The sequence below is a fragment of the Ischnura elegans genome, chromosome 9 (genome assembly GCF_921293095.1).
Source record: "Ischnura elegans chromosome 9, ioIscEleg1.1, whole genome shotgun sequence".
In the NCBI taxonomy this organism is placed as follows: Eukaryota; Metazoa; Arthropoda; class Insecta; order Odonata; family Coenagrionidae; genus Ischnura; species Ischnura elegans.
The window spans coordinates 94849450-94875816 of record NC_060254.1 but is presented as its reverse complement, the minus strand read 5'-3'; the positions used below and the strand labels follow the sequence as shown (position 1 = coordinate 94875816).

The window sequence follows — 26367 nt, the reverse complement described above, 5'->3', positions numbered from 1 at the left end:
CCCTGAATAAAGTTAGAAATGGAATTCTTTGGAAAACATAAAAATCAGATCGGAACGAACTGTGACAAAGAGCTTTCAACTTCCATTTTTGAGAAAGCAATGAGGTGATAAAAAAGTCATGGGATGTCAATTTTAAACGTGCATCAGCGACGGAAACAAAACACTAATAAAATGCCCACTAACAATTGGAAATAAATTTCAAAATGCATACAAGCGAAGCAGCAAGTTTCGGTTTTATGACGATACATTGCGAGTGATGCAAGAGCGTACCCAGCGAGGGGAAGGAGGGGGCAGCTCCGCTCCCCCCCCCCCCTATAAGCAAAATTCGCACAAGTCTATAAGGAAAATCAGAACTGGATTGGCACGAAAGTTTTCAACAAATTTTCTTTAAATTCACGAAAAAATGATATTAGTATTACGTATGTATATAAAAAAATTTTCTAGTAACTAATTTTAAAAACTAATGAAACGCTGTTATGGTTCTCTTAAAATGCTAGTTTTATTCATCTTTTCCATACTTAAATGTTACAACTTGAACAACCATTTCTTGCCCCCCCCCCCCTAGTTGTAATTCTGGGTACGCCCTTGGAGTGATGCACGAATATGCAATATATTTTCTTGAATAAAACACATATTAAATTATTTATTCCAGTCATCGATGTGAAAAATTGCTATTTCCATTTTACTACGATACATCCTCAGGTTCTCTCCACACCCACGCTCTTCCGTTTTTCAATTCGTGCCTCTAACGCTCTCACCGAGCAATCTTCTCAAGTCTTTCCGGGAACAAACAAACACCCCCCCCCCCTCATCTTCTACAACGCCTCCTAGCACGAGTATCACACGAGCCGAAAGACCCATCTCTCTCTAAAACCCACCACTCCCGACTCAACCACCTCAATAACTAACACGTTCGGCAAACTTGGTCTCAATCAACCGTGAAGTGGGGGGAAAAAAACGAAAAGAGAGGAAAACCTCAGATTCGTTGGAAAAGAGCGTCGAGGAAAAGGGCCATCCTGTGAGGGGAAAACGAAAAAAAAAAGATATAAACTGGACCTGAGAGTGAAAAGAACTCGGATGGACCCTATAGCCACATCCGCGCTCCATTGGGAAGAGGGGACACTTTACCAATGGGATAGAAGAGAGGACGACTAATGTACACCATTGATCCAGCTACATTACCTTCCACATGAAATAAAGATTAAATGAACACGTGCGGTACTGTTGGGATGGTATGGATCTACAGAAGTGCATCACAGGATACAAATAAATCGAAATTGAAATCAAATATGCAGAGGCATGTAAGATTTTTCTTAAATAAAACATATATTTGAAATGAGTTTTTCCTTTCATCAACGTGAAATTCGCTGAGCCAAGCGGCGCGGAAAAAGTTCGATCCGTCGAAATAAAAATTGAAGCTAGAGATGATTTAAAACACGTTCTTCAAGAATAAAAACAAAAAATATGCACCAAGTGGCGTGGCGAGGGGGATGTCCGGGGGGGCCGGAACACAACTTACTCACCTTTGTAAAAGAAAGCAAAAATATTGAAAAATCATTAATTTACAAAATATTTCTTTGACAAAAGAAGTTTTTTCTAGTAAGAAAAGTGGTTAAATTAGTTTAAAACCCTCTACTTAGTACCCTGTTTTTAAAAAAATTTCCCCCTGGTTTTGGACCCCTCGAAGGAAATTCCTGGCTATCCCTTTGTATGGAAAAATGAAATTATTCATGAAATTATTATGTTTCAATTAAGTAAATACTTGAATGAGGGTATGTGTTGAACTTAAAAAATTTTCAACCTCTATCATGAAAACAAATTGAATTTTTATGAAATCAACGTATTTTCTGCAACAAGCGTGCACACTCCGAATCACGCATACATTAACGAGAGAATTATAATTACTGAACACGATGCCGCAACTGTCTATCACACCATTAGAACTTTTAATCAACCATTCTGAGCGAGTTAATAAACAATTAGACAGTTTTTTTCCCTTTCAATGTAAAAATCTCTACCACAACATTCAGATGAATATAATAAATCTCTTGGGAAAAAAAGTGGTTACAAAAAAATTGTGCAACCAGAATAAATAGGCTAATATACTAGTATTCACGTTTACTCTGGCCAGTAAACTTAAAAATGTCGGAACCCAGTCACGCACAAAGGTCTGAAGCGTAAATAAGGAGCCGAATGGCGACAAGATGCGGGTGATGTCAGATTGAAGGTCTCATAGAGAAATATGTGCAGCAAAACATTTAGCCTTCGACGAGGAGAGGTTACTCCCAAGCCGCTGGTACAAACTCGCTTAAATTTTCACCACCAACATCACAAAAGAGCATTAATGTCATAGATGAGTCGTCACCCATCCCGCATTTAAATGGGTTGACAGATGTCGCCGCTCGCGTCACTGGGAGGCAAAACGATCCGGATATTACGGAGGAGAAATCCGCTATAAGCAGGGCTGTCAACCAAAATTTATATTCCTCAAGATGCGATTTATCAAATTCATTACTATTCAATCTTATTCTTTCGAGTTTTAAATCGTCATCAATGTTCAAAAATCCTAAGATTGTTTGGACGCAACTTTCCATTCAACTCTCTTCTCATCTTATCTTTTCACGCTTACGTATTTATTCCTTTTCATATCCTTTCTTTACCTGTTCCATATATTTTGTGCAATGTCTTCCATTCCGTTCATGCCATATTCTAGTCCCTGGAAGACTGCCTTCATCAGGCCATCATGTCTCAATAAGGCGTATAAGATCATTCCGTCTTTCAAATTCTATACTGCAAAATATATTAGAGATATTTTTGAAAACCGATTAGATAGTAATGACGCAAAAAGTTGCATTAATTTTCCAAACAATTTTTCCATGCAAAACATTTTTGTGGAAAATGACTACAGCTTGTTGTATCATCACTACAGACGAATATCCACAAACTGAACTCGTCAACAATCGAATCGATCCGATTAAATAGCGACCATAGTGGCAACAAAAATCAAACATTACAGGAATCGAATTGGGTCTCCTCCATTAAGTAACCAAGATTTTTAAATGGGGGGGAGGGGGGGTTACCGGAGATTTCGGGGCCCTTCCGGCGTGTATGTAAAACACCCCAGGGGGGGGTTCTCCCCTAGAAAATTTTGGGATTTGTGATGCAGAAAATGTGATTTTTAGGACTCAAAAACTGTCATTTTGAGCGAGTATTTATTAAATTATTCATTGAGGTGATCTTAATCGCTTTTGGGGCTTTTGGGGCCTCTTTTATAAAAGCGCCATGGGGGGACGGGGGTTGTGACCCGAAAAACTCCCCCTCCCCCGTGCCTACGCCACTCCCTCTATGTATTCCCCGTGATTTTCAGTCTATAGACAAAAATCGAAATGTTGCAACTCGAATGTCATCAGATTTTTCAATTGTCCCACTACATCGAACCGTTACATTAAAAAATCCTTTTCTGTTGTTGGGACAACGATATGGAATATTTCTCCTGAACTTATCAAAAACTGCAAATCACTAATTTCTTTAAAATATATTCTGTACAAGAAAAAATTTTATATTGCCAATATTTTCTGGTTCCACTATTATTTCATTGATTGTATGTATCCAATTTTACTGCGTACTCGAGCTCTGATACGAATGTATACCTTTGTATATTTTTATTGTTAGTGTACCGAAGGTTCAAGAATAAAAAAACATTTCTTTACCTTTATGATTCTTTTGCCGGCCTCGTTGGCGGTTGGATAGAGTCCTCGCCTGAAGAACAGGAGGTCGCGGGTTCGAGTCCCGCCTGGGTAAGTTACCCGTATCCAGGGCATGGTTGTTTGTGTACGTTTAATTGTTAATAACCCCGATGTTAAAGGCCGTATGAAGCTGTTTTCGGTGGTATGGAAATAAATAACTTTTCAATTTCAGGAACTAAAATGTTCGACGTTTTGGGCGCTATTTCGGATGGCACCTTTTTTTCCGTTAACGATCGCAACCAACGAAGGTCGCCATGCGCGTTAGCGGCGCGGAAGAGACAGCATGGGTGCTGCAGCACACACACGCCCTTCACCCATCCCAAGCAGCAGTCTTCTTTCTAAAAGGGGGAACCAAAGCGACCCGAAAGGGGAGCGAAGCGGCTTCCCTTTCACGGGGAAAAAAGGGATTATCACACGCCCGTTCAAGCGCTTTATTGCGAGTAAAGCGTGGAAAAGTTGAGCTTTAACATTGGGCCTCTAACTCCCCCATTTCTCCGCCCGCTCAACCCGATCCATTTTTTTCTACACCTTTTCGATGGTTAGATTTATCGAAACCGGTATTGGTTTGGGTGATTTAAAAAAATGAGAATGCATGATCAAAAGCCACATAGTATACTAGCTTAACTACGAGGCGACGGAGACTTCCGAGGCTTAGAGCAAACTACGCACTAAACTTTGACGTTTCAACGAAGGATCACAATCTGGTCCATGGCAAGAAGGGTGGTCTTATGTAGACAAAAATACCGCGCTAAAAGTCATTTGCTGAAGGGTTTCTGGGCGATTGAACCACACTGAAATAACTTAAATAGGTTATTTTATTTTTTAAATTTACTTTAAAATGCAACGCACTAATATTTTTTAACACTTAGCCACATTTAGCCGAAAAATCACAGAGAGTACCTGACTTATAATCAGAATATCCCAAAATCACTGTCCACTAATTCCATATCGAGAGGAGGTGGTCGGTGGGTACAAAAACCCAACCAAAATATTTACTAAGATAGTGACGCATTAGTAGATGGTACTAAGGAATCCCTCTCCAATTCAATCTTCCCGAAAAGTAGTTCATGAAAAAACATCCATTTTTTTGGAGACGGCAATACTGTTATTAGCTATTTACCATAAAATCGAGTTACATCATCCCGTTCCCAGGGAAAAAACTTTCATTACAAAGTGAAGAGGATATTCAATAAATCGGAGACTAACTTAACAAAGTAACTGGTTTTGTCTGGTTTATTAATAATCTGGTTTTATTATAAATAACTTCAATTGTATAATAATTATTGGTATGGTAGAATATTGTATTCACGATTCACCTAGCAAGACACTGCACTATCAGATAGCTAAAAATAAATCATCTTCTGGAAAATGACAAATTTTAATCAGCCATTGAGGCGTGTAGTTAAATATATGAATCACATGCCTGATAATACGACAGCTGTGAACTGAAATACTGATTAATGCGTCAGTCCAGATGTAGTGGCATTTTTGAGTATATTATCAGAGAATTGCAACATTTACACTTCATACTTAAGTCCACTACATGTTTCTTTCGATGCATAGCCCAGAGCTCACAAAAGAGCTAAAAAGATTGTAGGTACACACAGCGAAATTTATCTTGGCTGAAGCACAGAGGGTAAACATTTATTTTGCTTTCATCAAGTCATGGAAAAACATGAGAATGGAAGAACAGCCAATTTCCTCGAAGGATATCGATTCTTAAATGTGGGTCACGATGCGATAAGACTCCCAGTCGGGTATTGTTTTTATGTAAACGTACACACGGAATTAAAAAAAGACTTCCTTTTTATCAGCATGTCGCACTCTAAAGTTACAAAGAAGTGATACAGTACGACACGGACTCCGAATTATTAACGATTCCAGCGATATCTTTCCTTCAAACGTCTTTACTTTTATTTTACACTGAGATATTAGGATACACGGCGCTAACGGTATAGCAGGTCAAGACGGTGAAACGTACCCCCGGATGTTTTGAAAATGAAAAATACACACTCAAAGAATACAAAACAATTGGATTTTCCACAAAGGTCCGGGCCTTACCACTTAAAAATATCATCAGCAAAAAATGAAGAATGATTTTTCGTTTTATAACGTCTCCTCCATTTATATTTTTAACGTGAACTTTTTTAGGATATAAACAGAGAAAAGGTCTAAAATTATGATATTTATTTTCAAAATATTTCTGCGGAAATTTTAATCTTTACCTAATTTTTTAAAATATTCCATTCATTTTTTAAACAGAAAAGTTCGATACTTTAAAAATTATTAACGTAGTCTCCCTTAAGTAGCATAGCATTACTTTTTTCAGATATAAAAAACCTGGTGGAACAGGGTCAAAACACGAAAATTTGCATTTTTTTGCACGTTTTTTCGTCACTGTTCCCTCTATTAATAGCACGCTCAACCGTCTCTTCCAATGCAAGCATGCATCTCTTTAGAACCCTAGAAGCCTTTGCCCGTGGCCCTCTTCAGAGATCGAAGCGGAGATTGCCGGCTCGGGAGACGCAAAATCTGCAGAGGCAAGCTGAATATATCCCCCGAGAGGTGGAGGAAAAAATCCGAAAAATACGTCAACCTTCCCCCTTCACCCTTATGGGATTTCCTCTTCGTAACACGCCAGCCTTTGCATTTGAGCGGTTTAGATAACCCGCTCGCTGCCTCCGAGTTCTTTTATTTTTCTCCCATCCAACGATTCATTTCCCCCCTGAATCTCTTGCCAAGACAATGAGCCGAAAATAAAAGTAGTAGGGGATTGATTTTTCGCCAACGCAAGCTCCGATAAAAAAAATAAGATGTCTCAAACAAAATGCATACCCATTCAGACATGTATGAACGGGTCATGGAGAAAAGGTGTGCCTTTTAGAGACCTTAAAAGTTTTTTCCTGTCACTTCGAACACGTATTTCACTGAGGGAAGCTGTCACAAAGAGTTCGATAAAACATTTTCCCCAGAAATAAATAACTTTGTAGAGAGAACGAATGCCACTATCTGATTCTTTTCTGGCACTGATTCAATGGAATACATTCGCAATTTAAAAATGAATTGGGAACTCTCGATAGATAACCTACTTCCAATGGATTCCTTTCCATATTTTTAGTCAAAACAGCACTACTCATTATTATAGAGTTATGGACATAACTATCTTGATTTTACTATTATTAAGCCTTAATACTATATCCCGGAAGTATTGAGAGAGTATATTTGCAACATTTTTATTCCGATAAGAAAGGATTTGTACGCAACAAGGTGATTAGATAGGCTAGTCTTTGGTTCAGGGTGCATTTTTGTCCTGTAATTGTTCGTCTTGAAGAGCCAAACTAGCTACATTTTGTTCGTTTGCTTCACCAATACATAAAATCCGTTAGCGGTTAGACCAGTAATAAATGAGCATTGAAATTCAATAAAATAAACTAATGAGTAAACAATAAAATTCTTGTGAAATTTACTGAATTAATCGTTCAATTAAATTAGGCTCAACTATGTGGAAGTTAAAACTCGAAAATGAAAAGGAGACTTCGTTTATTTCCACTTATTTATTTTGTCCGTACGACATGTTTCGAACCATAGAGGTCATTTAATTTGTATTTGTACTTGATAATGACCTCTATGGTTCGAAACATGTCGTACGGACAAAATAAATAAGTGGAAATAAACGAAGTCTCCTTTTCATTTACTGAATTATTTTTCCCATCTACCTCCTTCTAAAAGCATTATCGTATTTCCAATAAATCCTTGAAATTGGATAAGAAAAATTCTGTAACTTTGGGAACAGGCACGTGACCACAAATACCAAGCAATTTATTGATTTAACTAATAACTTCAGGCTTTAGTTTGTGAAACCTCTCCATACTGGAAGTAAGGAAATAAAACTTTGTAAGGTTCACTGTTATTTAATTATGGGCACAAGTGTACTTGTGTACTTTGTGTATAAATGTGTGATGCATGCAAGATCAGTCACCTGAGGATGTAACCAAGTTACGAAACCCGGGTCGTGCCCATAGTTAAATAACAGTGAACCTTACAAAGTTTTATTTCCTTACTTCCAATTTATTGATTCATAGCGAACGCTAAACAAACCTAAAAACAGCAATATTTAATTGATAGGAGGAAACCAAGAGATAATATTTCACTGATTGCTTTTCTCTAGATTGGTCTTGACTAAATGCAGAAATCAGCCGCGGACTCGGGACTCTTCCGTTACGAGGGGATACTTATTGAAACATTGAACTTCAGCCAAGAAACTGGGACGTACATAAATAGCTCTAAATGTTATCTAATCGCTGCAATGAGTCGACACCGAGGAGACATAAACAACCTTACAAAACCGTTCGCGAGTCATAAAGTGTCATTAAAACATTTTTAACGATTCTTTATGAAACAGTATCTTTAGTATTAACGGGGGAGTTTCTAAAGCAGAGAAATAAAATTTCATTCAACATTGAATTAGCTGCTTGAAGTTGCAGTAGAGGGGCTGACACTAAGAAAATCTTCATTGATTTTTCTTGTTTTTCCATATGTATTGGCATTATTCCAGTAATGAAGTAGCAGTTACTTCCTTCCTTCACTTAGCTAAGAATTTTGACGATTTTTACGTTGTATAGATATGAATTTAGCTATATAAATGAAAATGGCTTTATTTAATCATTTAATAATAAATACGTCGGAAGAAAGCAAGGAAGTCGCCTGAAATTTTGAACTATATCATGACATTAGTGCCTAAAAGACCGCACTGCCAGAAAAATACCAAGAAATGCAATATAGAAAGTATCAGATGATTTACATAAGGGTTATTTGTATGAGGGTTATACGAATGCACCTCATGTGATTTTGCCAACTATGCATCTTAAAATGACATTTTGAAGAGATTCTGAGGCTTCGAATTCCATCTACATTTGCATATTTGAGTCGAAGGTTATAAATATTTTCACATTTTTTCATTAATTGGAAACGGGAGGGCTATAATTCACATAACTCCTAGCATTACTATAGGGACTACGAGAGCTAGTGTTGTAATTTTTTTTCATGAAAGAAGAGTAAATATAGTAACGTATCTATTATTAGGGAAAACTGATGAATTCGGCAGCTTGGAAGATAAACAGGTCTGTCTTGAAAAAAAATGCCCAATGGACAAGTATACTCTTGTAGAATTCACGACATCAATTAGCAAAAACGTTTTTGTCGGTAATAGGTTAGTGATATTCCCGAGATCCTTCTGCAAGTATGGAGTCACAATGGAGCACCGCCGTCGATTGCAATCGACCGCTATGAGTGTTATCTTCACCGCGGGGGACGAAAAGATGAAGGTGTAACCGCGCGAGGCCCTGGAACACGCGCATTCGTCATTTAGTAAGATACATTGTGGCGATTATAAGCGCTTGTTGTGCCCGTAATGTCGGTATCGCGGCAACTCCTCCTCGTTACAATGCCTAATACTTATAATCGACGGATTATATCACCTCCACAACCCCTTACCGGCACCCTCTTACACATCGGAAACATAAAACCAGCCCCTCCAAAATTTCCCTCTCAAACCTTTCCCGAACCAAAGCCACCTTCATCCGACACGTACCGCTCTTTCATTGCATTTTTTTTCGTACACACTCGTTCCCCAAAAATTCAAATCCAACCCAGCACCCATTCAAATAGTCGCGTACCCCAACAAAGTTCCACACCCGTCCACATATTATACATATCCTCTTTCACCCTTCCGAACCAAATCCGAATCTTCGAGATACACTCATATACCCTACAGGGATGGGTCTGCACGGGCCGTCACCCAAAACTAACCCCCACCAAAAAAAGAAATGCCTTTCAAACTCTCCACCGGTTGACAATGGACGCGATGAGTGCCTTCAATGGCGAAAGGGTGACAGGAACAGTGGGGAAAGGGAGGCTTGCTGTAGTGTTGGTGGTGGCTGTAGTAGGTAGTATTCGCGATCGAGTCAATGGGGTTTGCAGTGGGTTGGGCCAGGGGTTTCCGGGGGAAAGGGGAGTTGAACAGACAATAGGATGAGATTGGAGGGGGGGAGTGACTGAGGGGTGTATTACGAGGAAGGTAGCTTCCGATTGAAGCCAGGGTCCCCTGTATGCGGGCAGCTGCGGCTTCAGGGGAAGGTGTCTCATGGGACAGGAGGGTGGGGTGGGGTTTGAGGGGGTTGCACGGCATGGGGTGGGGAAATACGAGGACAGCATAACAGGCAGTGCGGCTTTAACGGGCCGGGACCCGGAAGTAGACCGGTTCGATAGGCGGTTATCGCCATCGAATATCGATTGAATTATAATGCGATAGTTCGACTTTGACGATAGAGATCTAAATATTTAACCATGACAAATTAGGCGCGAAGAACCGTAACCACTGTGAGTCAGGTAATTTAGTCTCTGTGGAAAGTAACGATCAGTCAAAGTCGGTTGGTATCGATTCTTCCGAGTTTTCTGATTGGCCGAGATCTTTTGAAGATCCGTTTCCACGCACCAGCGAGAGTGTACCCGTCTTCATGGTTGAAGTTCTTGGGAGTTTTGACGATTTCAATTGCCTCTCTTATGATTTAAAGGCCGCTACCACCCGAATAAAGAAGAGCGCTACTACCCAAGTCAGATCAAGATCATCAGGGAAGCTTTTAAAATGCCATAACACCCATGAACTTCAACCGTGAAGACGGCTAGACTCTCGCCAGCGCGTGGAACAGGGTCTTCAAAGACGCCGACCAATCAGGGAACACCTCCACAAAATTCTCCAAACAGCGTGTATATAAAGACGGCCAAATTTCGATAATGTGATGAGCATTAATTCACACTCTGACATTGCAGCACTACAGCCATTAATCCAATACCGGACGCACCAGCAATCCAAGGACACCGAGATAACAGCGACTAACAGCACCGCGAGAACATCACCACCACCAGCCACAACACCAATATTACTCGGCGGTCTACGTGGGGTTTTGCCGGTTTCCCTCACGTCTCGGACGAATGTCGGACAATCCCGGAAGAAAAGAGTTCCAGATTTTTTATTTTTGCCGTATCTGCTACATGCTCACAAACAATGTATAAATAATAACAAATTATGACATGCCCTGAAGAGGAAATATTCCTATAACGGGGACCTATTGTATATATGTATTATAATACTCTACCTCACTATGTAAATATTCATGTAAAACTTACAGTATGGAAAGAAACCCTTTTGGAATTTGAAAAAAAATCAGCATCGACACTTCGGTGGGCCTGAGGAAGCCAACTGGAGCGCTGACGAAATATTTTCAAGTAAAATGGATAAAGGCGGAAGGAAACCCGGAAGAATCGCTGTCTACCGTCATCATATCCGCGGAAGCCTACTTGGAAACGACCAGTTTAGCCTGAATTACACGATAAAATTTTTTTCCATCCCTTTGGAGGGAGCGCTCCAGCGATGGATGAAAAAAATAACCGTTTCTCGTGGATAGAAATTCCTTTTTCTATCGCTGAAACCATCGCTGGTACCGCTCTTCAGCCAATCAGAATGCAAGGCCGCAAAAGGCGATTGTAACACCACGCTCGGCTTATAATTGAATGACATTTTCAAAGCACTGAAGGAACAAGTGACTTTGTACGCAGTCACGCGCACGGGTGCAAAGTTAAATACACCAAAGGATGAAGTTCGCCGTGAAAAAATATTTGACTTAGCCGGGATTCGAACCCGGATCTCCCGATTGCCGGTCAGGCGTGCTACCAGTTACACCACCAAGCCATCTTCTCAGAGCGAACTTCGGGATGGGTTTTACCAAACAAGATGTTGACGTCACAAGTCCACACTGTGGCACATGTGGCGAGGGTCGTGCTTACTAAGCCACTGTCGGGGAGAAAAACCCTTATTTTCCGCTGGTCTGCGGCGACGATTTTCAAAGCACTGAAGGAATAAGTGACTTTGTACGCAGTCACGCGCACGGGTGCAAAGTTAAATACACCAAAGGATGAAGTTCGCCGTGAAAAAATATTTGACTTAGCCGGGATTCGAACCCGGATCTCCCGATTGCCGGTCAGGCGTGCTACCAGTTACACCACCAAGCCATCTTCTCAGAGCGAACTTCGGGATGGGTTTGTTTAAAAAAATTTAAATGATGGAACAATGGAATGTCGAAGGCCGTGCGATTCAGAAAATGATAGTTCGAGCGATCCGTGAAAACGTATTGAACGTTGGAATCATGGAACCATTCTGAGGGACGAAAAAAATGATCGCGGGATTCTAAGCTGTTTTTCAAGGATTTTGAATTGTATGCAAACAAGTTCTATATGTATAATTATAATACACCTGCGTAAGAATTATTTAGAAATCGACCCGTTTCCGTCGATTTTACGCGTCACTGATGATCGTTTATTGCAGATATTTATCGATTTTCGATTAATTTATTTTCTTCCCCTCAAGTACTAATCGTAGTTGGAAAAATACAAACTTAGATCACTGATTAAGGAATCGTTGACGAGATTACAGACGTCAGTTTATATAGATAAATATACCACCACAGAGCCTACTTAAATCTTGGACCTCAGATGGCCATTACTAATGTGGACTACGAGAATAATTACTTTTTCGAAGTCATTTTTAGTTTTCGTTCTCAATGAACCATCAATTTTTATCACTTGATTTCCCAAGTACAGTGAAACGATCATTTCCTGGAACGATTGGCTGCATTAACTTCCACCAGCCGACGTAAATCAATTAATCATCAAACAAATACCATAAATCGATAGATCAATGGTGATTCATTGAGTATACGATTGAATAAGCATTAGAAGCCTCTGTGCCAACGGTCAAGGATAGTAAATGGTCGAACGATTGCCTACGGCGACGTCAAAAACAATCTTATTGTAGGTGGTCAAAACTATGGAAGGATAATAGCAATCGAAACCATCTGTTAGCTGAATCATGGAACCCCCGCAATGAGTGACGTGGGGTGTGTCAGTTGGCTTCCCGCAATTTCCCCGCCCATCCTCCGCCGGACGAGACCGCTGGCCAAAACAGTTTGAGCACCGAAAGTGGGGGGCAATCGCATCCACTCTTTCGCGGGGCACAAATATATTATGACATTTCATTCGTCAGAAAACTAAAGTTTTTTAGAAACATACATTTAAAAAATGCATTTTTACCAACAACTTTTTCATAAAGACTCATAAAAAACATTTTAAGAATTGCATAAAAAATAAAATCGAAGCTTTAACTTCATTTATGAATTTTCAAATAAATCATTGGGAAAACCGCCCTTGCCCGACTCATGCCTTCAACATATTATCCCGTGACACGCAAAAGGTCTCAAATAAAACGAAAAACGTTACCTTCACGGGGATGAAGATTATATTAACAGAATGAGGGTTCTATAGTGACTGTGCTATCATTCCGATTACTCACAAGATCTTTAAACCACCTGACTGTTCAGAGGACAGTGAATATTTTTTCCAATACACACTGTTTACTTAATATCTTTACTAAAAATATTTTAAACTCGAGACTATGAATGTCATGCTTTACTTCGGAAGATATCAGAAGTTTGGACTAGACAAAAGAAGCTTTTATAGAAGGAATTTAGAGGGAATTATCAGAATGCCTTTTAGTCATGATCGATCAATGCATGCTAAGATGTCATGTTGGGATTCCCAGGAACATATTAGAGAGACTCCGATTAAGACGTTATTTAAAAAGGACCGTTATGCACTCCTTTGCACACCGACCAAGGAAGACACGAACCACAACACCTTCACCCTTCCCCCCATGCTGCCAAAAGGTATGCATTATCACCAATGCACCACCGACTCTCTCGGCCTTTTTACCTTCCCGTTTGTGAAGGGTTGAAATCAGACACCACCTCGAAAAGATCTCGCTCCTGGAGGACCGTTGAACATCGAGGTCCCGCCTCAAACGTCTTCCAGACATGCGTGGGAGAATCCTCAAAACGCCAAGTGCTCTAAGATCTGTGGAAAGGGGGAGAGGACGGTTCCTTCAACAAGGGGGCGGGTCCAGGAAATAAGGCTCCACCGACAATAGGACACCGATTGAATGGACCTCATAGTAGTGCGCACGGAGTTTAGGGTGTCCCGGGAGGGTGGTGATCCAGGAGGTTGAGTCATCCTTGGAAAGAGGTTTTAGTGAGTGTGAGATGGGACGAACGAAAGAACTCGTCTGTTTGGGGGGTGCTGAAGTGCTTTTCGGGGAACCCCCAGCCCCCAACCACACACCAGCAGACCCGCTTGCTGTGAAGCAGTGAAAGGGACTGTTATACAACTCTCTCCCGCGGTCCTCCGAAAAGGAGTGGTTTCCGATAAGATCCTGGCCATCAAGCCGTGTAACTAGAGACAGGTTACCTGTTCTTTATAGTCCCCTCCCGCCTCCCTCGGGCCATTCATCCCGCTGAAGGGATCTCTCTCGTATGGGAAATCATACCGTCAGGAACATGCTTCGAAAGTGGAGGAGAGAGGAATGAATTAATAAAAAAAAGATTTTTTAGGCGGGTTATCTCCAACACTATCTGATTGCCGAGGCTTGTCTGCCTACATAACCCTCATCCGGATGGATTGAAAAAAAATTTGTTTTTTTTTCCTGAGAAAAAGTTCTACGGTAGCAATGGTAACTTGCACAGAGTAAAGTTGAACACGTTACATGTGGGCATAAGGAGGTATCCATTAATTACGTGAGGTGATTTTATGACCCCTACTCCCCTCTTAGTAATATCTCGTGAGATTCGGCTCGACCCCCTCCCTCTAATTTCAAGTGAGACTGTTCAAAATGCAACTTTCATTATAAATGCGTAAATATATGACATGATGCGTTGACGTGATGACCTGATGAAGACAATCGTCGAGGGACAAGTGGAAGGCAAGAACGGAAAAAGAAGACCTCTAACAAAATATATGGAACAAGTAAAGAAGGATGTGAAAGAGAAGAAATACCTAGGTGTGAAAAGATTAGCTGATAGGGGAACTGAGTGGAGAGCTGCGTCAAACCAATCCTAGGATTGTTGACCAGTGATGATGACGATGAAATATATGTTTCATTCAAAAAGAAGAATTTTCTTACAGCTGAGAATACATGCATAGAAGTAAGGCAAAATTCATCAGATGATGTTTCTCAATCGAAGCGAGGCTTGGACGTTGACAGCAGCAGAGAAGTCAAGAGTGGAAGCATTCAAAATGTGATGATACCGAAGAATAATGAGAATAAAATGTATCGATAGTGTAAGTAACGAGGAAGTGCTAAGAAGAGTGGGAGAAAAGAGAAGCCTCCTTAAAACCTTAAGCAGAAGATGGGACAACTTAGTGAGCCACATTTTGAGGCATGATTGTCAATCGTTGGAGGACAGGTGGAAGGGAAGAAGGGCAAGGGACGGCCCCGGATGAGTTTCATAGTACAGGTTATAAAGGATGCAAAAGAGAAGAAATACGTCGCTAGGAGAAGGCTAGTGGATAGAAGAGAGGAATGGAGAGCTGCGTCAAACCAATCTTAGCATTGTTGACTAATGATGATGATGTTTCATTGCGTTTGAATAATTTGAAAAAATAAATTTGTTTCATTACATTTAATTGAGATCAGTTTAGAATAGTATTTGACCGGCAAAATCCTATCACCACTTCCCCGCGGTGCCGGCTGAATATCCAACCAACGGTGAAGGTCTTCGAGATCAGACGGAGCGACGCGTCTGTCCAAGTATCCTCGGTCGCATAAGTATGCAATGCCAACTCAAGCATCGGATCGCTCGTCCAGAAGACGCCCCCTGGATCGGGGCAAGAGAAGACTGAGCAGAACAGCGGACCCTGCAATAGCGCGGGACAAACGTTTGGATGAAGAAGAAGTTTAGAATAGTATTTAAGACTACTTAGATCGCAAATTTACGCTGTTTTTTTATGGGAAAAAATTACGTGATACTTGCAAGGGCCCCGGTGTCCCCCCCCTCTTCCTCGCGTGAGACTGGGTGAAAATCGGCTTGACCCCCTTAACCCCTCCAAAACGTTTCACGTAATCAATGGAGGCCCCCTAAGAACATCTAGTACCAAGAACGAAACGAGGGGCGGCGTCAAAGTATGGAATCCTTACCCATTTTAAATATATTATGGTCAATTGCGATAATTATAATTATTTCATTAAATTTTCTTCAGTTTCACTGAGTTTTTTTGCGTAAAGAGAACGGATTCTCACCAAAGTAACTGTTTACTGTTTTGTTGCGCTGAGATATTTTCTCGTGATGTAGCAACTTAAAATTATTATGGTGTTTTGAAGTTTGATTTATGCATATGGAATCATTATTATTTCACTATTTCTTCGATTGAGATAGGTCTGCAAGTATTCTGGCAGTCTCACCTCCATTCATGAACCTTCATTAAAAAGTATGAACAACGAGAGTACCACAAAAGTGAAAATTCTCTTCGCAGCCATCCATTGTGTAAATGTGCTGTCACCCACGGCGCATTTTTAACAGTTTAAAACAGTCGCCTCTCGTGCCGCTGACGGACAAATTGATCCGATTTTCACGGGGAAATAAGGTATAATTATGGGTATTAACCGAAATTTATATGCGTAATGATCGTGATGTATCAAATTCATAACTTTCCCGTGCTATTCCTTGCAATTATGATCACTATAGGTACTGCAAAATATTGGGGAAAAATTAGATCGCACTGCAGTCATTATTGAAAACCGATTAAAATACGACCTAAGTGGCAACTAGTGGCGCCGACTGTATAGGGCCTGAGGAGGCCCGAGCCCCCTCAAAAACTCGTTATGAGGGGGATAAAAAGATGTGTCAGGCCTGTTGATTTTCCCCGGAGTGTCGAGTTTCCAGGGCCCCAATGTGGATCATAAGACTCTTCTAAAATGCTAAAAAAAACTTTAAAATTCAATATTTATAAAATTTCGAGGGGCAAGACCCCCAGTATGGACCCCCCAATGTTTTTTCTAAAAGTCGGCACCCATGGTGGCATTAGAAATCACCCTTCTATGGGATTAAATTGGGCCTCCTCTATACAGCCCCCTTGGAACAGAGTAATGTTGAAATCAGTGCATGCGGTTGCAATTTATGTTAAAAATAAAGAAATAAGCAGTCGAGGATGACCTGTTACGCAGACGGACTTGGATTTGGACATTATGAAATCCCCACTCCACCGAGAATTAATTTCACGCGCTCTGAACGAACGAAGGGAAGGCACCAATTTTTTACGGATGGAATATGTCCGCCGCTCGTGGACATGATATTACAGCGTTCCGTATTGTTCTCTTCTCTTCCGCGTGGCCGATGTTTCGACACCGCCTTTCCTCGCTTGATGGGCAATTACGAGTCCTCGGAATCCGTAATTCAACGTAGTTCCTCAACTTATGCCTGAGCGGCATTCGGAGAATATTAACACAACTTTGTGCCTCAGCCGAAGTGAATCAAAGGGAATTATTTGGACGGCGAATACATTACACCTACATACTATCCAGCGAGCCGCCTAAAAAAAATCATGTGTCAGGGAGTGTTTGGACACCTAAATTTTACGCAATGCTTGATGAATGCTGAAATGATTGACCAACCAGAGAAGCAAAAGCAAGCCGTGTAAATCCTGGAATCACCTGATTAAAAATATATTGAACGATAAAAGCTGGTGTATTTCCACATTAAACGTTTTTCAAACGCCGATCATGAGTTCAACAAAGTCATTATTTGGAGTTTATATAAGGAATGGTGTTCATTGATTGTTTAGTAAGGAACTTTATCAGCTTTTCATTTTCTAATTCCTAATTTCAAAATGGATAGTAAGTATTTATACAAGTAAAGCCTGGCGTTAATTTATATTGGGAAAAACAGCTGAATACGAAGATGCTGCAAAGAATCAACCATTTTCCTTTACCGACAGACCGCTCGGCTAGACCAATAGACCATCAATGCCAGCCATTGAGGGGGGAAGAAAAAAAGGGGGGAACAGCGGACGAAATATGAAATACAAAATTTCATCCAAGCACGTGCAACGCTACATCCCCTTCGAGAAGAACCCTTTCTCCTTTCTCGGACGAGTGGAGAGTAACAAGACGGGGGCTTTGTAGTCAACGGCAACCCCTTCCGTGCACCCGACAGCCGGTCTCCTTATTAGCAAGCCACCGAAACGTTATATTTCCTCCTTCTTCCTCTCAATTCCCCCCTTTATCCTCCGCTTCCCCTTCGCTCTCAACTCAAACTGCCCAATGGAGCTCGTTTAAAGAGAACCCGTCTGTCAGACAACGCGGGATCCCCGCCTTATGAGGGGAACAACTTCGATGACCAAAGGGGAGACATTAGAAACGAACTAAACATGGCAAGGCGATGCGATTTGAACTGTGAGCGAATTGCTCGAGGCAAAGGTCTCATCAAAATAGAAGATAGCCAATGAAAATAATGGAGAAAAATGTTCGTGGTTACCTTATTTTTTCAATTTAACTATAGTTTCTTATCCTGATCACATATCTTCATCATAATATAGGGATAGCGATAAAAATATGTTAATTTTAAATTTGTGACATATAACATCCGAGTTAGTCATTCAAACCTAGAATGACAAATCTTGAAGGAAGGCAGAATGCCAATGGTAAAGTGAGGAACTTTTTATGCTGAGTTTATTTTCTCTATGTTGACGTAATTAAACATTTCTACCATTTGAAATCAAATCCATTATTATAAAACATACACTTTGTTACCTCCAAAATAGATATTTTTGACCGGTTTCGGCTGTTACACCACTATCAAGCACAGAAAATAAAAAAAATATACTATTGTGTCTGCTATTGATAATATAGGGCCCTTTCACCAAGTACAAGCTCGAAGTATCGAGTTAATTTCAAAACCATCACTATGAAGGCCCGTATGAAGATTTTCACTCGATGCTTAACTCGAGAGGAATTAAACCTATTTGAGCAATTGTCTATTTTTCTATATAAGGAGCATTATAGCAATGTATTTAAAAATTTATCAAATTTGGAACGAATAAAGCTCCATCATTGATTAAAATTAGTTTATCGTAGAAAAATACCGACACTATTATTTGATAGATACTTTCTTCAACGATTAATACTAAATTCTATCGTGTCGCAGAGACTGTAACACATCCCTATTATGATGCATCATGCGGGCGCAAAATTCGGCGTAACATTAGTGGACAAAGGGGAAGGACGGAAGTCATAAACGAACTAAAGGTCGTAGTGAATGAATGAAATACATGATCTATAGTAGAACAGACACGACTAAAGTGGGAACGGGTTTCAACTATCCCATTAATTAAGCTGGTTCTCCAACGTTATTTCTTGTTTCATCGCTTCAATGTATATGATTCCAATGAGTATCGCAAATGTTTGTCAAGTCTTCCAATTTTCCGTGGGAGGTTCCCTACAACTCCAGTTTCCTTAATGGAAGACGCTTGAACGTCAGGCACCTCGAAAATTGGTGAACCGCAACCACAAAAAACAGCCTTAATCCGCCCCTCCATGAAATGTGCGGAAAGTGCGCGAGTACACTCTTGAATTCTGCATTTCTTCAGGGTTTGTAGAAAACAGTTTCGCTGGCTATCCTACCAGCGATACTGTTGTCTACTAACAAGCTGACGCGGAAGATAACCCTGAAGAAATGTAGAGATCAAACCATCGCCGCGGAAGCCTACGTTCTAACTCTTGAATTACTTAGAGGTCCTACCTTGTTTTCGCTCCTCTTCGCTGGTGACGTCCCGTCCTGTCTCTGTGACGTCACGTGCTGCTCCCCTCCGTTGACCGTACCGGACACCGTAGTCCTATTGCTCCTCTCCAGACTGACCCTGGGCAGCAGAAGAGGTCTCCTGTGCATCGCAGAACGGATCTGCTCACTCTCAATTCCACCAGACTCTGGGGACGACGCATCACCCCTGACACTCGTCCTGACCAGCGAGGATGACCTCCTGCCAGGCTCCATGACCCCACCAGAGGCCCTCCTCTGTTCCTCGCGGGCTGCAGCCATCTTCTTGGCGACCGCCGCCTTTGCGTTGGCCGCGGCCGCAGCAGCGGCCACCGCCGAAGAACCTTCAACCTCACGGAGACTGCCGTATCCGCGTTCCCTCAACAGGTGATGGTGGTGGGCTGCTTTCCTCCTCTGTTCCTCCTGGACTTGCTGACACTGGGCCAAAAGCTGCTGTTCCCTTCGCTCTCCGATCGAGTCCTCCACCAGGGCGTCATCGTCCGGGCAGTGGTGCGACATGTAAGGCAGCGAGGAAGGCCCTGAGTCTCCCCCGCAGATGCGGGCGGACATGTGGAACTCACGGCCCCGGTAGCTCCCGCTACCGTGCTGCGGGGTCAGGATGAACGACGGAGCCTGCTGCATCTGTTGTTGCTGAAGCATTTGTTGTTGTTGCTGTTGCTGCTGCATTTGTTGCTGTTGTTGCATTTGCTGCTGCTGTTGCTGCATCTGCTGGTAGGTGGAGTCCGCCAGGGACCAGCGACGGTGGCGGGTTCGGAACCCGCCGCCTGCGCCGACGGCCGTGTCGGCCTCCTCGGCGCAGCTGCCGCTGGCAGATTCGGTGCAGTATCCAGCATCCCAGAGGGTTGACGAGGATTCGCTCCCTCTTAAGGCGGTGCGATCTGAAGCCACGCGTCGCCCTGGAAAGCGTTGCAGAAAGACCTCGTTAATGTAAGAAGACAATTTCAAATTGGATGAATTTTAAATTTGAAATGATAAACAATAATTTTAATTTTGTAATTGAGGGGGTGAGAAGCCAAGTGGTAAAAGTGATTCTTTTTCTCAACAGACTTAGGTAGGTATAGAAATTGATAAAAGAAATATAAGAATACTTGGCGGCCAAGGGATATGAGTAACTCTCTGTCCTGTGCCGCCAGTCAGTGGAAAATCGTATGCACCACTAAATGTCCAGTTGATCTCGCTCCTTTTCTCTACCTAATTTTTGTACTTAACTCTGTTTAGAAAAAAATAACTTGCACCTCTAGGCTTTTCACCCCCTAAATTATCAAGTTACCAAGTACACTTGATATTAAATCCAATTATCAGGTACACTTGATATCTCACTCGTCTTTTAAACTCATGGCACAGAAGCTAATATCCCTGGAAGTCAATTAATTCATCGCTAAAACGGTCACACTCGTGCAAATTTCGAGTGATCACCTTTGAATGAGAGGAAATTTACAAAAATAATAGAGGAAAATTTTACAATATAAAACACCGTGAGGCCTCGAAGAGAATAAATTTAAGTAGTGGATGAAAATTGATATGGCTCCTGATTATTGATGAAAAATTACTGCCTACGACTACGAAGCATAACAGGAGTGCAACGTAATACTCCTCAATCAAAAACGAGGTATGGCTCATTAATCAGTATCCCATGAACGGAAAGTGTATCAAGGCCAAGGCTAACAAGGAGACTAATTACAGGCCATATGTGAAGCATGAGTAGCTCTCAAAGACACTTTATGAATTGAGCACAGGATCGAGCCTTTAATTTTACTTCTTCATAAAATGCGGGCAAAATAATGGACATTTCCTCTTGATCTCTTGATCCATATTGAATTGACCCAAATCACAAGTAATAATGCCAAACTGAAAATCGACGGATATCGTAACCCAAACGACCTCAAACGTAAATAATAATGGTATTGGATAGTCAGTGCAATCAAAAACCCTCCTCCCATAATACAGGCGCGTTTCTGCTGTCCCTGTAAACAAGGTTTACCATAACCGTCCAGTTTACAATACAATTCCCTTTTTTGCGCATTTGTTTGTGTTGTAAGTGTAGCGTTATGTTTGCGTTAGCAGAAATTTAAATACTAAAACAATGGATGGCATTTGATTTTAATAGGTTCCTTAATTCATGGTGAAAAATGAAAGAATTTAAAATTAGTCCGCATATTTCTATATATTTTTTAAAATAATATCAGATTTTATATATATTTATGTTTTGTAAACAGCAATTTTATTAATGTAACTTATCATTTTTTGTTTTCTTTAGTTTTCATTATTTATAGATACTTTGATTCTATTTCTTGTTTTTATTATAATTCTTTCCCATTTTTTCATGGACAATAGGCAACGTATTATAACACCAATAAGCTTTCTTAAAACTAGAAAAAGAAAATACATAGGATAGACTAATATAAGAGTTACAAGATGACGCAGTATGTATGTTGTAGGAAACATAGGATCATTGTTCCAGAAGTATGTAAGAAGTGTAACCAAAGTTGCGGATATTACTACATGAAGATCACAACCAATTCTGGGGAAAATTCAACTGACTCTTCTCATTTTCCTAACCTGATTGACGGGATAGAGAGTTTCCAATCATTATAGATCATCAGAAAATTGGGCTCCCCCGGCAGTTACTTCGAATATCGACATATTTAGAAAATCTGGAGCACATTTAATTTTTATATGAAAGGCTACTCAGGCCGGTGAACTGAAGGACAAAAGCACGATTAAGCAACCAACATATCATTACAGCACTCGAGTTCGAAGGAAAGGAAGCCATCAACAAGAATTTCGCTTCTAATGAAAGCACGAGAATTTTTATTATGATAGGCTTACGGACCAGTATTAAATCTACCGAAAAGCAGGCCTCGTTTGAAACAGGTTACTGCAGGTGGGTGTATCGAAGGCTGAGGGGCGGACGGAATAGAGAAAAATAATCCGTAAAAGCAAACTGAAAGCATGAGTCTAGCTCATATATTCTACGTTCTATTTACGGTAGGTACTTAAGAAGAAAGTGAGTCTATCAATCTATCCCTCTTTGTCGGTCGCAAGCAGCTCGATACTACTTCAAAGGTTGAAATCGTTTCAGGTACCTCTTTCTAGGTGATTCAAATCCGCGGCATTTTTTCATGTGCGAAATATTTCAGGATGTGCGGGAAAAACTCGAAAAATTCTTCTTATTGAATCGAATACGAAGGCATTTAATTAAGTTACGTATTACACTTGAAAATTACATTCATTATGTCGAAAGGTCCCTGCTTAGATCGGGGAGGAATGAATTTCCCAGTAATTTCTCTTTGGTAAGTAGATTATCGGATAGTTAATGCATAAAAATTTAACAGTAGTTATATTTGTTACCAAAAATTATGAAAATTATGAGACTTTCAGAGGAAATTTTGTATTAATATAACGTTGAAAACCAAAGGTAAATAATTAACCAGCTTAATATAATACTTAAAAAGTACAAAAGCGTAGCTATGTAATATCGAAGTAAAATTTATAATCGTATACATACTGGGATGCACCCTATATTCTATAAATTCCCAATTAATTCGCTTAGCCTCAAGATGTTTTTTTTATAATTTTGAATAACAACAAGAAAAACCATGAATATAAGAAGTCGAAAAAATTGTGGACATCATTTTAAAAATATTTTGTGTTGAGGGTCAGATTTTTCGAAGACTAGAGACTCACCAGAAGGAGTCCTCGCAGCAGACGACGAGGAAGAGGACAGCGCCGAAGACGCCGACGACGACGACCGGTTGCTGTCCGTGCTCCTGCGGTCCGCATCGTCCCCCGGCCGGAAGCCCCTCCGGTCCAGAGACCCGTACGCCAACACACCTCCGCCCGCTATGTGCGCGCTCAACACCCCGCGCCTCCGCGGCTTCGCCTCCGGAGGAATCTGCGGCGGCAGCGACGACGGGCCATCCTCCTCGCCGCCCCCGGGCAGGGGCGAGGGCACGTAGAAGGTGGAGGGGACCTCGTGAACGGAAAGGGCCCTGCGCTTCCTCAGGCCCAGGTGCAGTTGGGAGAACTTGTTGCGGATGTTCTCGGGTAGGATGCTCCTGGGAGAGGCAGAGGAAGTGGAGGTGGTCGAGATGGAGTCTTCGTCCCTCCTGGGGGTGGCGCACTGGTCTCCGCGGGGGAGGGAGGCGGGAGAAGCGGGGGAGCAGGAGGCGAGGGATGCGGGGGAGGAGTCCAGGAGGTGCTGAGTGGTGGGTGAGTGTCCGCTGGAGAAGGAGGAGCACCTCCGTCTCAGACGGCGCCACCTCTGCGACAGGCTCTTGTTCCACAGCGCCACGTCTGCAAAAGGAACAAAGAATTGCATTAATTACGATGTATGAGAAGTAGGGTGGTTTCCTATTTTTTTAAATTGCTTAAAACAGCAGATTATCACTACTGGAGTACGCATTTCACGATTTTATATTTTTGAAATGATTTTATCAATTTTTCGCTATTAAATGAAGAGTGAAAAATTTCAAACGCGCAAAAACGCGACGGCTAAGTATGTATGCCGGGAAAAGTAAGAGTGACGTCATTTTGGTTCCGGCTGCCGCCGTGTGAGGCCGCCTTGGTGCGAGGCTATGAGCGCCGCTACGATGCAAGTTGCTAGCAGGTAGCAGAGTACCCTGCTAGCAGGTACCGCTTGGCTTAAATAAGGATTAATAATGCCCTATCAACCAGAGGAAACTTTCCGACCACAGGCAATTTTTATAGGTGATTATTAAGAGATGTTTCCCTGAGCTCTGTGTCTCATGCATGCATTGGTAATCTCAGACGATGTAATACTCCGGACTACTCGTGTAGCATCTAGACTCCAGTGACGTCACGTGGAGGCTGGATGGCCAAGAAAAACAGTACTCATGGCAACTGCAAAGTGCATTTAAAACAAAAAGTTTTAGTTGCCACAGCTCAGTAACTAGGAAGTTGTGACCCATGGTTATAGGACTAAACATGCTGAAAATTTTCTTCCCCGCCATCTCCAGAAATATTGTAGATTCCTCGTTAAACACTTAGAAATTGAATAACGCACATACACAGCTTCACTGAAAAAAACACTGATTGTGAGCGCCCACGCCACACCACTTGAGAGATTTTATTTTATGCGAAATGAAAATAAAAGTTTGTATAACATGGACGGACTCCTTCAACAAAGAAAGGAGGGAAATCAATTACTGCCATTATTTTAATCGCAGCCTTTTTTTTGCTCAAGGATATTTCCGCTCCAACTAACTTTGCGAAACGTTGGATGAATATTCATGCCGGAGTTTGAGCAAAGGAGCGGAAGACGAAAAAGGCACGAGAAGAGGGCGGTAAGCAAAAAAAATATTCATCGAGGAGATGCGAAGAGGCGCTCCGAACATGACGTCGTCAATGCTCAGGAAGAAGATGCGGGAAAGTAGCAAAAAGCGCAATTAGCCCTCCGTGGGAAACACGCGAAAGGAAAAAAAATAATGACAGAAAATTCTCGTTTCCTGGAGAGAAGAGAGCAATTACTCTCGGCAAGAACTTCCGAAAAATAGTTATCCTCGGTAGTTCACGGAGGCGTGAAAAGGAGTTGTGGAGAGGTTGCGTTCCTTTTCCCTTCCCAAAAGTGTCGCAATCAGCTGAAGAGCGAAGATTCGACGCAGCGGATAAGACGCACGCGAAGGAGCGGAGAAAATCATAGTCGGACGATGCCCGGAGTCACCACGCTTGGCTGAATATCTTGAGAAAACCGAAATCTTCTGAACAAAAAACTCGTAACGGTAACGGATTCATTAACATTGAGGTACGACGAGACTTTCGACGACTCAAAACAATCAAACTCGGATAAAATGAATAAGTGAAAGATCAAAATAATCCGGCTAAAAATTTTGCGAAATTCCCGATTTTGACATGAACCGCTAAGGCTACAGAGGACGGTGAATACTTCAACAGAAAATCATTTTTTTACCGTTAGCTTTCACGTTAGAGCTGGAAAGTTTATGATAAGCTCAGCGTTTCCAAAGTTCTACACCTATGAATGACTTATTTTCCAGGAATTTTTGATCATTAATTAAAAGAGGTCAAGACAAGAGAAAAAAGAAAATCTATAATTCTACACCTGAAGAATAACACTGATAACTGGGCGAGTTCCTTCAGCATTAATCACGGTTGAGCGTCTTAAAATTATTTATAGAAAAATTGTGGTAGATGAAAATTGACCTGCCTGATTGAAATTGTTGAAAAATTATTGCCTATAACTAAGCAGCAAAGCGGGAGTACCACATAACATCCTTCAATCAAAAAATCAAATTAAAAAAATAACAATCATACTAGGATAATATGAATGAGGGACAGACTAAAATATTTCGCCACAAATTTGCGAAATCTCGATGCAAAGCGGTAAGGCTAAGCTGGGCGATGAAAATCAGTTTTTTCAAACCGTTAGCTTTCACATGCTCACCATAGATGGAAAATGTATATGGAAAATGTATGATAAAAGTCACCGTTTCCAAAAATATACGCCTGAAGAATACAACTTCAAATTGAGCGAATTAACTTTATTTAACGGTCTCAACCGTCCAGAATATTATGTGGCAATACAGCACCATAGTTTCTAGAGTACTAATCCCCTAAGGCAGTTGACAATTATGTAACCAAAGTGGCATGCTAATATAAGCTAATGAAGAGTCATTTTCACCATCATAACATTGATAAATTTACCTTGGATTTGAGAACTAATGCATTCAATATCGCCACAGAAACGAAACTGTACATTATCAATTGATTAGAAGTTTATACTGATACTGAGATTAATGATACTGAAATAATCAAGTCCTTAAAAGTAGCTAAGAATCTAGCCATAGCCTTTTTTTAATTCGAAAGATTTTTGACCACATTAAAAGCAAATATAGAAACAAAATTACAAGTAATATTTATTGAATTCTTAT

The 26367-nt window shown here is 41.1% G+C and overlaps 1 protein-coding gene and 2 non-coding genes across 4 annotated transcripts in view; all 3 read right to left on the bottom strand.

Moving 5' to 3' along the window:
* The window catches only part of LOC124165145 (AF4/FMR2 family member lilli-like), a 457820-nt gene that overhangs the window by 45770 nt on the left and 385683 nt on the right, over window positions 1-26367 (bottom strand). For both annotated transcript variants that reach the window (XM_046542452.1, XM_046542453.1), the window contains 2 exons: window positions 23147-23755; window positions 19424-20355 (listed from right to left, as the gene is read on the bottom strand). In XM_046542452.1, coding sequence (XP_046398408.1) covers window positions 19424-20355; window positions 23147-23755 — 1541 coding nt within the window. The remainder of the gene's footprint in view (window positions 1-19423; window positions 20356-23146; window positions 23756-26367) is intronic.
* Trnaa-ggc lies at window positions 11422-11493 on the bottom strand. The gene has a single exon. It is a non-coding gene; the product is annotated as a tRNA-Ala (tRNA).
* On the bottom strand, window positions 11742-11813 carry Trnaa-ggc. The gene has a single exon. It is a non-coding gene; the product is annotated as a tRNA-Ala (tRNA).